This window comes from Bombina bombina, chromosome 1 (genome assembly GCF_027579735.1).
Source record: "Bombina bombina isolate aBomBom1 chromosome 1, aBomBom1.pri, whole genome shotgun sequence".
Taxonomy (NCBI): Eukaryota; Metazoa; Chordata; class Amphibia; order Anura; family Bombinatoridae; genus Bombina; species Bombina bombina.
In genome coordinates this window covers 1,012,201,223-1,012,219,992 of record NC_069499.1, presented here as the reverse complement: position 1 = coordinate 1,012,219,992, position 18,770 = coordinate 1,012,201,223, and the positions used below count along the sequence as shown (strand labels likewise).

The following is an 18,770-nucleotide window of genomic DNA, read 5'->3' as shown; positions in this document are numbered from 1 at the left end:
CCGAAGGGAGAGAAGAGAAAAAAAAAAAAGGGGGGGGGGGGAAGGGGAGAGGAAGAGGAAAGGCAGACAGTGGAAGATACAGAAACTTCCTATATGCTCATCAGGGCCCTCATATACACGAAGTCCTGTGCCTATTTAGTTTGTCTCCAAATTTCCCAAGTCTGGACGTGTAAGGTTATCTTGTTATTAATGGTAAAGATAGGGCTCTCCATACCCTCCAAATAATCCATAATCTTAGCTATATCATTCCAGGAGTGAGGCCTAGTCTGTTTCCATAGTCGAGCAATAGAGAGCTTAATAACCATCAGTAGGTAAATAGTAAATAACCCTCTGGGGTTGAGGGGAGTCTCGATTGACAAATGAAAAAGTATGGTTTGTGGCTTGGTCCATATAGTAGAATCAATGGCAGGACACTTATGGGAGAGCATTGTCCAGAAAGGCTGCAATATGGGGCACCCCCACCACACATGTGACGGCGAGCCTACTTCCCCACATTCCCTCCAACATAACGAGTTTAGGGGAGATATTTTGAAAAGCCTTAAGGGAATAAGATGCCACTGGGTGCAAATTTTAAGGTGTAGCTCTAATAAGGTAATACAGTGAATAGCCTGTTTCGTGATTAGCGTGGCCTTGGTCCATTCCTCTTGCGAAGCATGGAAGCATAAGGCCCTTTCCCACGATACAATATAGGGCGATTTATAAAAAATCGGGGGGTTAAGCAAATCCTGATAGGAAATGGATAGTGATCTGGGAATTCTCCGAGAAGTAGCCCAACGCTGTTCCCAATTAGTAAGAGCCCGTAAAGGAAATGTTGTAAAACCCCATGAATGGAGTAGGCTTCTCAGCCTCCAGAACTCAAATTGAAATGCCATGCGAGTGCCATAGTGAAGGATGTGAGTCCCTAAGAGCTCAAAGAAGACCTGACAGCGTATGAACCGGCGAGGGATGTGGAGCAATCTGTGGTAGGGATCAAATTTTATCCCAAAAGTGTAACGCTGACAGGATTATAAAGTTTTGGATATGGAAAAAGCCTGAGTATGCTTAGGAATCCAAAGCAAGTCTGAAAGAGTAAGCGAGTCAGGGAGAGTCGCCTGTTCTATTTTCCACTACTTGCATTCCGAAGTATCCATGTTCCACGGGAGAATGTGGGCTAACCTTGAGGCCTCGTGGTAACATGCCAAGTTAGGGGCGCCCGCGCCCCCGCTCAACAACGGGAGTTGTAAATTTTTTGTAGCCACCCGCGGGTGATTAAATTTACAAATAAATTTATTACAGAGCAGTTGGAATTTCCCTATAAGAGATTTGGGTATAGGTATTGGCAGAGTTCTAAACAAATAGGTCAACTTTGGCAAAAGAGTCATTTTAAAGGCTACAACTCGGCCTAACCATGAGATACAAGGAACATTCCAGCGCTCTACCGAGTTTTGAAAGGAGTGCAGAAGAGGATAAAAGTTGGATTCAACTATACTGTAGTAGTGACATTCCAGGATAGGAATACTCTTAGATGTTTAATCCTTTGCTGTGACCAATTAAACGGATATCGTCGTTTAAGAGAAGCATACTCAGGTAAGTTTAAATTTATTATAAGATAGGGATGTAATTTTTTTTTCCAGTCATATACGGCTAGATTACGAGTTGTGCATTAGGGTAAAAAAGGAGAGTTAAGAGGTCCTAACGCTGCTTTTTTACGCCCGCTGCTATTACGAGTCTTGAAGGTTTAGGGTCACCGCACACTTCTTTGGCCTTACCGCAAAACGACTTACGTAAACTTTGTAAAGTCTTTTTTTCTATGGGACTTCCATAGCGCTGATATTACGAGTCTGTCCTGGGAGGCCAAAAAGTGAGCGGTACACCCTACCCCATCAAGAGTCTTAAAGCATTTAAAAGTCAGTAGTTAAGAGTTTTATGGTATAACGCCGTAACATAAAACTCATAACTAAAGTAATAAAAAGTACACTAACACTCATAAACTACCTATTAACCCCTAAACCAAGGCCCTCCTGCATGGCAAACACTATAATAAAAATTTTAACCCCTAATCTGCCGCTCCGGACACCGCCGCCACCAACATTATATGTATTAACCTCTAATCTGCTGCCCCCAACATCGCCAACACCTACATTATATTTATTATCCTCTAATCTGCCACCCCCAATATCGCCGCCACCTACCTACACTTATTAACCCCTAATCTGCCACCCCCAATGTCGCCGCCACTATAATAAACATATTAACCCCTAAACTGCTGCACTCCCGCCTCGCAAACATTATTTAAATATTATTAAGCCCTAATCTGTGGTCCCTAACATCGCCGCCACATACCTACATTTATTAACCCCATAATCTGCCACCCCCAACGTCGCTGCCACTATATTAAAGTTGTTAACCCCTAAACCTAAGTCTAACCCTAAACCTAACACCCACTAAGTTAAATATAATTTAAATAAATCTAAATAAAATTCCTATCATTTACATTACATTGTAGCTATCTTAGAATTTATTTTTATTTTACAGGCAAGTTTGTATTTATTTTGACTAGGTAGAATAGTTATTAAATAGTTATTAACTATTTAATAACTACCTAGCTAAAATAAATACAAATTTACCTGTAAAATAAAACCTAACCTAAGTTACACTAACACCTAACACTACACTATAATTAAATAAATTACCTAAATTAAATACAATTAGCTAAATTAAATTAAATTAGCTAAAGTACAAAAAAACAAACACTAAATTACAGAAATTTAAACTAATTACACTTATTCTAATAGCCCTATTAAAATAAAAAAGCCCTCAAAATAAAAAAAACCCTAGCCTAAACTAAACTACCAATAGCCCTTAAAAGGGCCTTTTGCGGGGCATTGCCCCAAAGTAATCAGCTCTTTTACCTCTAAAAAAATAATACAAACAACCCCCCAACAGTAAAACCCACCACCCACACAACCAACCCCCCAAATAAAATACTAGCTAAAAAATAGAATTCTATCAGCCAATCGGAATTAAGGTAGAAAAAATCCTATTGGCTGATTGGATCAGCCAATAGGATTGAAGTTCAATCCTATTGTCTGTTCAAATCAGCCAGTAGAATGCAAGCTCAATACTATTGGCTGATTGGATCAGCCAATAGGATTGAACTTCAATACTATTGGCTGATCCAATCAGCCATTAGGATTTTTTCTACCTTAATTCCGATTGGCTGATAGAATTCTATCAGCCAATCGGAATCTAAGGGACGCCATCTTGGATGACATCACTCATCTGTTCTGTTTTAGCCGTCGGATGAAGAGGATGCTCCGCGTCGGATGTCTTGAAGATGAACCCGCTCCACGCTGAATGGATTAAGAGAGATGATGCCTGGATGAAGATTTCTGCCCGTCTGGAGGACCGATTCGCCTGGCTTGGATGAAGACGTCTCCTGGTAAGTCGATCTTCAGGGGGTTAGTGTTAGGTTTTTTTAAGCGTGTATTAGGTGGGTTTTATTTTTTTAGATTAGGGTTTGGGCGGCAAAAGAGCTAACTGCCCTTTTAAGGGCAATGCCCATCCAAATGCCCTTTTCAGGGCAATGGGGAGCTTAGGTTTATTTAGATAGTATTTTATTTGGGGGGTTTCTTGTGTGGGTGGTGGGTTTTACTGTTGGGGGGTTTATATGTTATTTACAGATAAAAGAGATGATTACTTTGGGGCAATGCCCCGCAAAAGGCTCTTTTAAGGGCTTTTGGTAGTTTAGTTTAGGCTAGGGTTTTTTTTTTATTTTGGGAGGGCTTTTTTATTTTAATATGGCTATTAGATTAGCTGTAATTAGTTTAAATTTCTGTAATTTGTTTATTATTTTCTGTAATTTAGTGTTTTGTTTTTTTTGTACTTTCGCTAATTTAATTTAATTTAGGTAATTGTATTTAATTTAGTTAGGTTTTATTTTACAGGTAAATTTGTATTTATTTTAGCTAGGTAGTTATTAATTAGTTAATAACTATTTAATAACTATTCTACCTAGTTAAAATAAATACAAACTTGCCTGTAAAATAAAAATAAATCCTAAAATAGCTACAATGTAACTATTAGTTATATTGTAGCTATCTTACAGGTAAGTATTCAGTTTTAAATAGGAATAATTTACTTAATGATAGGAATATTTATTTAGATTTATTTAAATTATATTTAAGTTAGTGGGTGTTAGGTTTAGGGTTAGACTTGTAGGTAGGTGGCGGCGACATTGGGGGCGGTAGATTAGAGGTTTATAAATATAATGCAGGTGTCGGCGATGTTGGGGTCAGCAGATAAGGGGTTCATACATATAATGTAGGTGGTGGCGGTGTCCGGAGCGGCAAATTAGGGGTTAATAATATAATGCCGGTGTCAGCTATGTCGAGGTAGCAGATTAGGGGTTAATAAATGTAGGTAGGTGGCGGCAATGTTAGGGACGGCAGATTAGGGGTTAAAAATATTTAACTAATGTTTGTGAGGCGGGAGTGCGGCGGTTTAGGGGTTAATATGTTTATAATAGTGGCGGCGACGTTGGGGGCGGCAGATTAGGGGCTAATAAGTGTAGATAGGTGGCGGCGACATTGGGGGCGGCAGAGTAGGAGTTAATAAATATAATGTAGGTGTCGGCGATGTTGGGGTCAGCAGATTAGGGGTTCATACATATAATGTAGGTGGCGGCGGTGTCTGGAGTGGCAGGTTAGGGGTTAATAATATAATGCAGGTGTTGGCGATGCCAGGGCAGCAGATTAGGGGTTAATAAGTGTAAGATTAGGGGTGTTTAGACTCGGGTTTCATGTTAGGGTGTTAGGTTTAGACATAACTTTTATTTCCCCGTAGGAATCAATGTGGCTGCGTTAGGGAGCTTTACGCTGCTTTTTTGCAGGTGTTAGACTTTTTTTCAGCCGGCTCTCCCCGTTGATTCCTTAAGCAGCGCTGGTATTGGAGTGCGGTAATGAGCAAAATTTTGCTCAAAGCTGACTTCTTGTCTTTTAACGACGGGTTTCTGAAAACTCGTAATACCAGCGCTGCATGTAAGTGAGCGGTGAGAGAAAACTACTCGTTAGCACCGCATAGCCTCTAACGCAAAACTCGTAATCTAGCCGATAGTTTTTATTAAAAAAAAAAGTAAACAAAGAACACAAAAAATAGATCAGTTGTATAATATTTAAGTAATAATACATTAAGCAGTTATAACTGAAAAACTGGATTTACAAAATAAGTCATTGCAATGCTAAAATTGTTTAACCAAGTTAAATAAAGAACCTTGATTTGCTATACAGATATCAAATTAATCCCATACAAACAGACACAGGTAAGGACATTTGTATCTGAACAAGAATATTAAAGGAAATTAATGACCAGGTTTTTGCAATATTCAATCTTAATCAGAACAGTAAACCTAAACTGCTTTTGTTTTGTTCCCAACACTGGGAAAGGACTCAAGGTGAATATGGTTATTACACATAAGAGGCTTATTAGTTTAATATAAATACTCACAACTGAAATACCTAATTTCTGCCAATTATAAATAATGCAGATGTTTTATAGGTCTTCACAGGTTAGATAAATATTTGAAAGTCTTTTTGTGGACCATGGTATTATATGTAAATTGCCTTACTTTGCTTAGTGTTACATATGTTTTGTTTTTAATTTCACTATTACGGAAAACAGTTCTTTTTTTTTTTTTTTTTTTTCAAATTATGCAACACCAATTGTCTCAGTTTAAAACAAGAAGCACTGGATTAAGTTAACACTGAAGAAGAAAAAATATGGTTAAAAATGTAGCTACATTTTTGGATGATTTTTACTTTTTTTTTTCAGAAAAAAAAAATATTTAAAGGTACAACCTTACTTGCAAAGTTGGAAACAATGATATACGTCTCTATACAAAATATATAAAATATGCCATGTTCCCTTCATATAGACTCTTTCAATGAATTTTGATATGAAGAGTAGTGATGTCGCAAACTTAAAATTTTCTGTTCGGGAATGGCGAACGTGAATTTCCGCAAATGTTCGCGAACGGGTGAACCGGGCGAACCGCCATTGACTTCAATAGGCAGGTACATTTTAAAACCCACAGGGACTCTTTCTGGCCACAATAGTGATGGAAAAGTTGTTTCAAGGGTACTAACACCTGGACTGTGGCATGCCGGAGGGGGATCCATGGCAAAACTCCCATGGAAAATTGCATAGTTGATGCAGAGTCTGGTTTTAATCCATAAAGGGCAGAAATCACCTAACATTCCTAAATTGTTTGGAATAACGTGCTTTAAAACATCAGGTATGATGTTGTATCGATCAGGTAGTGTAAGGGTTACGCCAGCTTCACAGTGACAGACCAAACTCCCCGTTTAACGCACCGCAAACAACTGCAAACAGTCCATTTGCACAACCGCAAACTCCCCATTTGCACAAGGTTGGATACCAGGCTAGCCATGTCCCTTTCCTTGTCCTCAATGATGTCATTGAAGGTCTCTTCCTCCACCCAGCCACGTACAACACCAAGGGTCCCGAAAGGTGACAACAAACCCACTGGGACGCCTGCTGTGTTTGGTCTTCCACCTCCTCAAAGCCACCTTCCTCCTCTGACTCCTCTTCTTCAGACTCCTCTCTCTGCGTTGCCTCTCTCTGCGTTATTATAAGGTGTGTTAAGTAGTACTATTCCTATCAGTTTAATCCCTGTTACGTCCCCTATCAGGGGACGTGTATATGGCATGGATTTTAGGAACCGGGAGATGGAAAAAGATGCTTGGTCGGTCCTCCTACTTCAAATTTGGGGCACTGCGCGTGCAATCTACTGTGCCACCAGATATGAGTGGTGTGTTAAGTATTACTATTATTATCAGTCTAATCCCCTATTAGGGGACGTGTATATGGCATGGATTTTAGGAACCGGGAGATGGAAAAAGATGCTTGGTTGGTCCGGCCACGAGATAGATAGATTTGATAGATAGATAGATAGATAGATAGATAGATAGATAGATAGATAGATAGATAGATAGATACATAGATTAGATAGATAGATCAATAGATGCAATAGATACATTTGATAGATATGATAGATAGATAGATTGATTGATTGATTGATAGATAGATAGATAGATAGATAGATAGATAGATAGATAGATAGATTTGATAGATAAATAGATAGATTTGATAGATAATTTCCCAGACAGAGAATTACAAGACGTGCGGTCTGTGACCCATGGTAAGGTTACTTCCTTTTGCACAATCGAGTACAGGTTGGGGATTGCCTTTTGTGCAAAGAAATTTCGGCCGGGTACCTTCCACTGCGGTGTCCCCTATCAGGGGACGTGTATATGGCATGGATTTTAGGAACCGGGAGATGGAAAAAGATGCTTGGTCGGTCCTCCTACTTCAAATTTGGGGCACTGTGCGTGCAATCTACTGTGCCACCAGATATGAGTGGTGTGTTAAGTAGTACTATTCTTATCAGTTTAATCCCTTTTACGTCCCCTATCAGGGGACGTGTATATGGCATAGATTTTAGGAACCGGGAGTTGGAAAAAGATGCTTGGTCGGTCTGGCCACGAGATAGATAGATTTGATAGATAGATAGATAGATAGATAGATAGATAGATAGATAGATACATAGATTAGATAGATAGATCAATAGATGCAATATATACATTTGTCATACAAATACTCGTTAACGGCTTTTTCTTGTTGGAGCAGGCGGTCTAACATTAGGAGTGTTGAATTCCAACGTGTCGGGCTGTCGCAATCAAGCACCTCACTGGCATGTTGTTTCGCCGCTGGATATCTGAAAAGTGCGTCATGGCCGTGTAGGAACGCCTCAAATGGCCACACACCTTCCTGGCCTGCTTCAGGATGTCCTGTCAGCCTGGGTACTTATGCACAAAGCATTGTACGATCAGATTACACACATGTGCCATGCACGGCACATGTGTCAACTTGCCCAATTTCAATGCCGCCACCAAATTACTTCCGTTGTCAGAAACCACTTTGCCGATCTCCAGTTGGTGCGGAGTCAGCCACTGATCCACCTGTGCATTCAGGGCGGACAGGAGTGCTGGTCCAGTGTGACTCTCTGCTTTCAGGCAAGTCAACCCCAAGACGGTGTGACAATGCCATATCCGGGATGTGGAATAGTACCTGGGGAGCTTGGGGGTGCCGTTGATGTGGAGCAAGACGCAGCAGCAGAAGAGGACTCAGCCGAGGAGGTTATGGAAGAGGATGGAGTAGGAGGAGTAGAGGAGGTGGCAGCAGGCCTGCCTGCAAGTCGTGGCGGTGTTACCAACTCCTCTGCAGAGCCACGCATTCCATGCTTGGCAGCCGTCAGCAGGTTTACCCAATGCGCAGTGTAGGTGATATACCTGCCCTGACCATGCTTTGCAGACCAGCTATCAGTGGTCATATGGACCCTTGCCCCAACACTGTGTGCCAGACATGCCATTACTTCCTTTTGCACAATCGAGTACAGGTTGGGGATTGCCTTTTGTGCAAAGAAATTTCGGCCGGGTACCTTCCACTGCGGTGTCCCAATAGCTACAATTTTTTTGAACGCCTCAGACTCCACCAGCTTGTATGGTAAAAGCTGGCGGGCTAACAGTTCAGACAAGCCAGCTGTCAGACGCCGGGCAAGTGGGTGACTTTGTGACATTGGCTTCTTACGCTCAAACATGTCCTTGACAGACACCTGACTGTGGGCAGATGAGCAGGAACTGCTCCAGAAGAGAGACGGAGTGGTGGATGGTTGAGAGGGGGCAAGGAGGACAGCAGTGGTTGACGTGGCTGAATATGCTGGACCAGGAGGAGGATGGCAGCTTTGAGTTTGTGTGCTGCTTCTACTCATGTGTTGATCCCATAGGCGTTTGTGATGTGCGATCATGTGCCTTCGCAAAGCAGTTGTACCTAGGTGGGTGTTGGACTTCCCACGAATCAGTTTCTTTTGGCACAGGTTGCAAATGGCATCGCTGTTGTCAGAGGCAGACACACACAAAAAATGCCACACTGCTGAGATCTGCGATGACGGCATTCTGGTGGTGGCAACAGCATGCGTTGATTGGCGTGCTGTCTGGCTGACCCCGGGTGCCGATGCATGCTGTCTGACTGTGCCACTAGCTCCTTGCGACGACCTCCCCCTGCTTCCAACTCGTCTCCTCCTCCTCCTCTCTGTCTCCCCATCTTTTCCCCCTGTTCTTCTTCTCTTCTAGCGGGCACCCATGTGACATCCACGGACGCATTGTCATCATCAACCGCCGCACTTGTATCTGACAAATCAACAAAGGAAGCAGCAGTGGGTACAACATCATCATCATCACACCGTACGTCCATGTCTGTAATGCTGCCTGACTGAGACATATCACTGTTATCTATATCCTCTCTCAATGATGGTTGCGCATCACTCATTTCTTCCAACTGCTGTGTAAATAACTCCTCTGACAGATCAAGTGAAGCGGCTGTGGTGCTAGTGTTGGTGGTGGCGGCAGGCGGGCGAGTGGTAACTTGAGAGGTGCCCGAAGATAAGATGGAGGAGGATGGTGCTTCAAGGTTCGGAGCGGAAGCTATAGAGGATTGGGTGTCCTGTGTTAAAAAGTCAACTATTTCCTCAGAACTTTTCGAGTTCATGGGACGTGGCCTCTGAACACTGGGCATTATTCTAGGGCCAAAGGGAATCACAGCACCACAACGGCACCTGCGGGGTGGCCTGCCTCTGCCTGTTTTTTTTTTTTTTTAAATGTACACTTACACTACTATTAAACAAGATATGAGTGGTGGCACTGGGCAAGTGGGCACAGTATACGCTGTGAGCCTGACACAAAAAAGCAGACTGATGTTTCACAGTTCAAAAAGTTTTTATTTTTTTAAATGTACAATGTACACTTACACTACTATTAAACAAGATATGAGTGGTGGCACTGGGCAAGTGGGCCCAGTATAAGCTGTGAGCCCGACACAAAAAAGCAGACGGATGTTTCACAGTCCAAAAAGTTTTTTTGTTTTTAAATGTACACTTACACTACTATTAAACAAGATATGAGTGGTGGCACTGGGCAAGCGGGCACAGTATACGCTGTGAGCCTGACACAAAAAAGCAGACTGATGTTTCACAGTCCAAAAAGTTTTTATTTTTTTAAATGTACACTTACACTACTATTAAACAAGATATGAGTGGTGGCACTGGACAAGTGGGCACAGTATACGCTGTGAGCCTGACACAAAAAAGCAGACTGATGTTTCACAGTCCAAAAAGTTTTTTTTTTTAAATGTACACTTACACTACTATTAAACAACATATGAGTGGTGGCACTGGGCAAGTGGGCCCAGTATAAGCTGTGAGCCTGACACAAAAAAGCAGACTGATGTTTCACAGTCCAAAAAGTTTTTTTGGTTTTTAAATGTACACTTACACTACTATTAAACAAGATATGAGTGGTGGCACTGGGCAAGTGGGCACAGTATACGCTGTGAGCCTGACACAAAAAAGCAGACTGAGGTTTCACAGTCCAAAAAGTTTTTATTTTTTTAAATGTACACTTACACTACTATTAAACAAGATATGAGTGGTGGCACTGGGCAAGTGGGCCCAGTATAAGCTGTGAGCCTGATACAAAGAAGCAGACTGATGTTTCACAGTCCAAAAAGTTTTTATTTTTTTAAATGTACACTTACACTACTATTAAACAAGATATGAGTGGTGGCACTGGGCAAGTGGGCCCAGTATAAGCTGTAAGCCTGACACAAAAAAGCAGACTGATGTTTCACAGTCCAAATTTTTTTTTTGTTTTTAAATGTACACTTACACTACTATTAAACAAGATATGAGTGGTGGCACTGGGCAAGTGGGAACAGTATACGCTGTGAGCCTGGCACACATGCTGGCAGGCAGGCAACTGCAATTAGGTTACACTAGCAGACTGATTTTTCACAGTCAAAAAAGTTTTTTTTTTTAAATTTACACTACTGTTACACCAGATATGAGTAGTGGCACTGGGCAAGTGGGCCTGGCACACACGCTGGCAGGCAGGCAACTGCAATTAGATTACACTAGCAGACTGATGTTTCACAGTTAAAAAAGTTTTTTTTTTTTAATTTACACTACTGTTACACCAGATATGAGTGGTGGCACTGGGCAAGTGGTTTGGCAGGCAGGCAACTGCAATTAGATTAACAGGAAAAAAAAATGATGTTCTAGCCCTAAAAAGGGCTTTTTGGGGTACTGTCCTTACAGCAGAGATCAGATGAGTCCTTCAGGACTGTAGTGGACACTGAATACACTAGCCTAGCTATCAATTTCCCTATTAAATCACCAGCAGCTACACTGTCCCTCCTCTCACTAACAATGCAGCTTCCGAATGAATCTAAAATGGTTGCTGTCCAGGAGCTGGGAGGGTCTGGGAGGGAGGGTCTGCTGCTGATTGGCTGGAATGTGTTTGCAGACTGTGAGATACAGGGTCAAAGTTTACTCAATGATGATGAATAGGGGGCGGATCGAACATCGCTTATGTTTGCCCGCCGCTTCGAACATGCTATGTTCACCGGGAACTATTCACCGGCGAACTATTCGCGACATCACTAATGAAGAGAAACAAGATCCAAATTTATTAAAGTCTAACGACTAGATTACGAGTTTTGTGGTAAGCTGAAAAAGCAGCGTTAACAGGTCCTAACGCTGCTTTTTCACTACCGCCGGTATCACGAGTCTTGCAGGTTGAAAGGCACCACACACTTTTTTGGCCTTACCGCAAACCGACATACGTAAACTTCGTAAACCCTTTTTTTTATGTGACTTCCATAGCGCTGGTATTACGAGTTTGTCCTGGGAGGCCAAAAAGTGAGCGGTACACCCTCTACCTCCAAGATTCCTAACGCATTTTAAAGTCAGTAGTTATGAGTTTTACACTACAACGCTGTAGCATAAAACTCATAATTAAAGTGTTACAAAAGTACACTAACACCCATAAACTACTTATTAACCCCTAAACCGAGGCTCTCCCGCATCGCAAACACTATAATAAAATGTTTAACCCCTAATCTGCCGCTCCGGACATCGCCGCCACTAGAATAAATATATTAACACCTAAACTGCCGCCCTCCCACCACGCAAACACTAGTTAAATATTATTAACCCCAAATCTGCCGCCCCTAACATAGCCGCCACCTACATTATACTTATTAACCCCTAATCTGCCGCCCCTAACATCGCCGCAACCTACATTATATTTATTAACCCCTAATCTGATGCCCCCAACATCGCCGCCACCTACCTACATTTATTAACCCCTAATCTGCCATCACCAACGTCGCCGCCACTATTCTAAATTTATTAACCCTTTAAACCTGTCTAACCCTAAAACCCCCCTAACTTAAATATAATTAAAATAAATCTAAATAAAATTACTATCATTAACTAAATTATTCCTATTTAAAACTAAATACTTACCTATAAAATAAACCCTAAGCTAGCTACAAAATAACTAATAGTTACATTTTATCTAGCTTAGGGTTAATTTTTATTTTATAGGCAAGTTTGCATTTATTTTAACTAGGTAGAATAGTTATAAATAGTTATTAACTATTTAATAACTACCTAGCTAAAATAAATACAAATTGACCTGTAAAATAAAACCTAACCTAAGTTACAATAACACCTAACACTACACTACAATTAAATCAATTCCCTATATTAAATATAATTAAATAAATTAAATTAAATTATCTAAATCACAATAAAACCCCACTAAATTACAGAAAATAAAAAACAAATTACAAGATATTTAAACTAATTACACCTAATCTTATAGCCCTATCAAAATAAAAAAAGCCCCCCCAAAATAAAAAACCCTAGCCTAAACTAAACTATCAATAGCCCTTAAAAGGGCCTTTTGCGGGGAATTGCCCCAAAGAAATCAGCTCTTTTACCTGTAAAAAAAAATATAAACAACCCCCCCAACAGTAAAACCCACCACCCACACAACCAACCCCCCAAATAAAAGCCTAACTAAAAAAACCTGCTCCCCATTGCCCTGAAAGGGGCATTTGGATGGGCATTGCCCTTAAAAGGGCATTTAGCTCTATTGCTGCCCAAAGCCCTAACCTAAAAATAAAACCCACCCAATACACCCTTAAAAAAATCCTAACACTAACCCCGAAGATTCACTTACCGGAGAAGTCTTCATCCATTTGGCAAGATGTCCTCAAAAGAAGCCGGCAGAAGTGGTCCTCCAGACGGGCAGAAGTCTTCATCCAGATGGCATCTTCTATCTTCATCCTTCCAGCGTGGAGCAGGTCCATCTTCAAGACATCCGACATGGAGCATCCTCTTCTTCCGATGGACTAACGACGAATGAAGTTTCCTTTAAATGACGTCATCCAAGATGGTGTCCCTTAGATTCCGATTGGTTGATAGAATTCTATCAGCCAATTGGAATTAAGGTAGAAAAAATCCTATTGGCTGATTGGATCAGCCAATAGGATTGAGCTGACATTCCATTGGCTGATTAGAACACCCAATAGAATGCAAGCTCAATCCTATTGGCTGATCCAATCAGCCAATAGGATTTATTCTACCTTAATTCCGATTGGCTGATAGAATTCTATCAGCCAATCGGAATCTAAGGGACGCCATCTTGGATGACGTCATTTAAAGGAACCTTCATTCGTCGTTAGTCCATCGGAAGAAGAGGATGCTCCGCGTCGGATGTCTTGAAGATGGACCCGCTCCGCATCGGAAGAATGAAGATAGAATATGCCGTCTGGAGGACCACTTCTGCCCGTCTGGAGGACCACTTCTGCCGGCTTCGTTGAGGAAATCTTGCCGTTTGGATGAAGACTTCTCCCGGTAAGTGAATCTTCGGGGGTTAGTGTTAGGATTTTTTTTAAGGGTGTATTGGGTGGGTTTTAGTTTTAGGTTAGGGATTTGGGCAGCAATAGAGCTAAATGCCCATCCAAATGCCCTTTTCAGGGCAATGGGGAGCTTAGTTTTTTTAGTTAGGCTTTTATTTGGGGGGGTTTGTTGTGTGGGTGGTGGGTTTTACTGTTGGGGGGGTTGTTTGTATTTTTTTTTACAGGTAAAAGAGCTGATTTCTTTGGGGCAATGCCCCGCAAAAGGCCCTTTTAAGGGCTATTGATAGTTTAGTTTAGGCTATTAGATTAGGTGTAATTAGTTTAAATATCTTGTAATTTGTTTTTTATTTTCTGTAATTTAGTGGTTTTTTTATTGTGATTTAGATAATCTCATTTATTTAATTATATTTAATGTAGGGAATTGAATTAATTGTAGTGTAGTGTTAGGTGTTATTGTAACATAGGCTAGGTTTTATTTTACAGGTCAATTTGTATTTATTTTAGCTAGGTAGTTATTAAATAGTTAATAGCTATTTAATAACTAATCCACCTAGTTAAAATAAATACAAACTTGCCTGTAAAATAAAAATAAACCCTAAGCTAGATACAATGTAACTATTAGTTATATTGTAGCTAGCTTAGGGTTTATTTTATAGGTAAGTATTTAGTTTTAAATAGGAATCATTTAGTTAATTATAGCAATTTAATTTAGATTTATTTAAATGGTATTTAAGTTAGGGGGTGTTAGGGTTAGACTTAGGTTTAGGGGTTAATAAATTTAGAATAGTGGCTGTGACGTTGGGGGCGGCAGATTAGGTGTTAATAAATATAATGTAGGTGTCAGTGATGTTGGGGCAGCAGATTAGGGGTTAATAAGTATAATGCAGTTGTCGGCGATGTCGGGGGCGGCAGATTAGGGGTTAATAAGTGTAAGATTAGGGGTGTTTAGACTTTAGTTTCCCCATAGGAATCAATGGGGCTGCGTTACTGAGCTTTACGCTGCTTTTTGGCAGGTGTTAGACTTTTTCTCAGCCGGCTCTCCCCATTGATGTCTATGGGGAAATTGTGCACAAGCACGTACAACCAGCTCACCGCTGAGTTAAGCAGCGCTGGTATTGGAGTGCGGTATGGAGCACAATTTTGTTCTACGCTCACATCTTGCCTTTTAACACCGGGTTTGTAAATCTCTCCTCTGGAAACTCTCTGGAAAAAATCCTCTTGAGTAATATTTCCCAGCTCTCTTCCAGGAATGCCAAGAGCGTTGACATTTATGTCGGTCATGCAAAACTCCTTCAAAACCCAAAGTACCCACTGCAGTACTTGATCTGTAGACCACTGTAGTGGATCATACGGAATCCCTAGATGCTCTTGCTCTTTCCTGTATCCTTCTAACGCTGCAGCCCATCTTGTCACTTGTTCTGACGTTTCATCATCAGAAATAGTTGTGATATGCTTTGTGCCATCCAAGGTTATCACTTGGATTTCTTCAACAAGCTGAGCTTCAACCCCACCATGGTGGGCATCTGGGTCAATAACCACCTCAACTGTCTCTACTGGTTTTACTATCTCAAGTATGTTTAATTTTGGCTCCAAACCTTGTTGTGATATAACTTGCACACTGAGTTGTACTGACCCTTCAGTCTTTACACCTTGGTCAAATAAACTGCGCTCAGGATCAAGCTGTATGTCTTGCAAACAGATCTCATGAGCATCAAGTGAGCATTGAAGTCTGTGTTCCAAAAGCTTTTTGAGATTTCCAATAGGTTCATTTATGTCAATAGACTGGCTGACAAACTCTGCCGTGGTGTAGTGATGCTCTATAATGCTTTCTTCTATACATTCTGTCTTCTCCGTATCAATTTCTATTTCTATAAGCTCATCTGCTTCTCTCTTTGTCATAGCTAGATTAGGAAAATGTGGACCTCTTTTAATTTCTCGCTCTCTTTAATTTCAAACTCTTCGACACCAACGGAAATGAGCTGGATGTTGTAATTTTAATGTAAAGTTAGCAGGTTGTTAGGTTAAGGGGTTAATAGCTTAATTTAGTTTATGGCGATGTGGGGGGCTGGCGGTTTAGGGGTTAATAGGTTTACTAAGTGGTAGTGATGTGGGATGCCAGGGGTTTAGGGGTTAATATTTTATTTAGTTGCGGTGGGTTCCTGGAGTGACGGGATAGGGGTTAATACTTTTATTTAGTTGCGATGGGGTCCGGGAGTGGTGGGATAGGAGTTAATAACATTATGTAGGTGGCGGCGATGTCGGGTGGCTGATTAGGGGTGTTTAGACTCGGGGCTTATGTTAGGGTTTTAGGTGTAAATGTAACTGGTTTTCTACCATATAAATCAATGGGATATCTAGCAGCATCAAACATAAGCTTTCGCTGCTTTCAGACTCCCATTGATTCCTATGGCATCCTCCAGGGTGGCGGATTGAAAACCAGGTACGCTGGGTCGGAATAGCCGCAAGTGTACCAGTTAACTATTTGATAACTTTTAAAAAGTGTCAAATAGTGCCGAATGTGTATTTGAAACATCTGTAATGACGTAAGCATCCATCTGTGTCGGATTGAGACCGGTGGATCGTATGTTACATCACAGATTTCAAACATTTCCCAGTCTGTAGGCTTTGATAACTAGGTCGTATCAAGCTCGCCACAATTACGCTGCGGAATTCCAGCGTATTTCAGTTTGACGGCTTGATAAATATTCCCCATGTATTCAACTAGCTCACAGTAGTGAATTGCTACCAAGGTAATGAAGCAAATTATAGAATCTCACACAAATGATCATTCAATGAATTTCAAGCATAATCTCACCTTTACAATAAGACGATCTGGAAACCTCAAGAATGAATTTAGTCCATAGTCTGCATGTTTTTTCAGCGTCTAAGGTATCCTTCTGTCCCTACAAGAAATAGGAGCAATGGCACAACTCTTGTATTATTAGAAGTAACAATATAGTATGGTTTAATTTGCATATAATCTAAATTGGTATATGCTTATGATTATACTTAGGTGGTGCTGTGCATCAGAGTAAAGGATCTATATTTTCATATCCCGGCATAGAAGCTGGACAGGATACCGTTACAAGTACTCATGTCCTTCTTCTACGGAAGTGTTAGAACTTCAATTAATTATTAAAATAAATCTTTATTCAATATCTTAAAATGGCCAAAAACACATTAAAAACAAATGCAGCAAGTATGAGTGTATATTTATTAATACAATTGAGCCCAATTAATATGGTATGATGTCCAACCACAGATTAAACTACTAAAGGTAAAGAAAAAGGTTATTCTGTAATAAGGAACTACAGTATAAAGACAAAAAGCAATCAGTAGTTTATAACTATTAAAATGAACCGATAGTTCAAAAAGTGATCTGTGCCACTAGTAGTGGCCTAATATATACACTATATAGACTTCCCTATTGTGTAGCCATGGAAGTTAAACATAAATATTCTGATTGTTGCAGATGGCGGTAGGTAATGAGTAATATGTGGACTCTTGTATTACCTCCAAGTAGATAAAGTCGCAAATCTACTACAATATCAACAGAAGTAAATATAGACCCCAGTAGCTGCAATAATGAGATTATATCTCTTTAATTTGAAACTTGTAAATTGTGTTAGACCATGGGTTCAATTTATGAAGCAGAGGATGCTGCTTCTGACCCACTCTGCTCTAGGTTCGCCAGAAGCCGAAGTTAAGAAGCAGCGGTCATAAGACTGCTGCTCATTAACTCGTCCGCCACCTCTGAGGCAGTGGAAAGCAATCAGCCCAATCGGGTTGATTTACATCTCCTGCTAGCAGCTGATTGGCAGCGAATGTACAGGGGACGGCATTGCACAAGCATTTCACTAGAAATGCTTGTGCAATGATAAATGCAGACAGTGTATGCTGTCTGCATTTATCGAGGTGCGGCGGACATGATCCGCTAAAGTGGATCATGTCCGCCCGCAAATTAGTAAATCGGCCCCTTTATATGTTTATGCTTTAACAGCATAGTTATAAATTCATACAGTTCATAATAGAGTATCTTGTTTCAATATAGTTATCATATAAGATTGGATTAGTAACTGTTATTTGAATAATAAGGTTATATCTCTTTAAGAATCCCAAATGCAGCAGACTATTTACATGACCGCTTTACGGTATAATTATAGTTTCATTCTGTTCATATTTTATGTCTTGTTTCGCTATGGTCTTAGTGTAAAATTAAATGCGTAACAGATACTTAAAAAGATTTAAGTGTAACAGTGTTCATATATCTGTCACTACTATTCTGAGCTTTCAATATATCTCCTGCAATTAATAGGGGATAATATTGAAATGTTTATTATTACGTATCATACAAAAACAACCTCTGCCTAATGGCTGCTGAGGTTATACCCAGATACCGTTCCCTTACAAATTGCCTGTTTGACACATATAACCACCGCTATTTATGGATCGGCTTTCATTTTGATAGTTATAAACTACTGATTGCTATTTTTTCCCTATTACAGAATAACCTTTTTACTTTACCTTTAGTAGTTTATTCTGTGGTTGGCCATCGTTCCATATTTATGGGACTCAATTGTATTAATAAATATACACTCATACTTGCTGCATTTGTTTTTAATGTGTTGTTATCCATTTTAAGATAAAGAATAAAGATTTATTTTTAATAAATAATTCACGTTGAAACACTTCCATACAAGAAGGACATGAGTGCTTGTAACGGTATCCTGTCCAGCTTCTATGCTGGGATATGACAATATAGATCCTTCTATCCCTGTCTGCCTTTCCTGTTTTGTACCCTGTACATTAGCTGCTGGCATGTTACAAATAATAATAATAATCACAGAATATTTTCTCTTTTATAAGTATCAGGAATATTGTTTTTGATACTTTTGTCTTTAACAAGATGAAGGCTATATTGCTTGTGTTAATGTATAATTTTCTAATGA

At 40.3% G+C, this 18,770-nt stretch overlaps 1 protein-coding gene across 1 annotated transcript in view; it reads right to left on the bottom strand.

Annotated features, from left to right (window-relative positions):
• Positions 1-15,720, bottom strand: part of LOC128662482 (GA-binding protein alpha chain-like) — a 33,883-nt gene extending 18,163 nt beyond the window's left edge. The window contains exon 1 of the mRNA XM_053716267.1: positions 14,984-15,720. Coding sequence (XP_053572242.1) covers positions 14,984-15,720 — 737 coding nt within the window. The remainder of the gene's footprint in view (positions 1-14,983) is intronic.
• Positions 15,721-18,770: the final 3,050 nt, after the last annotated feature.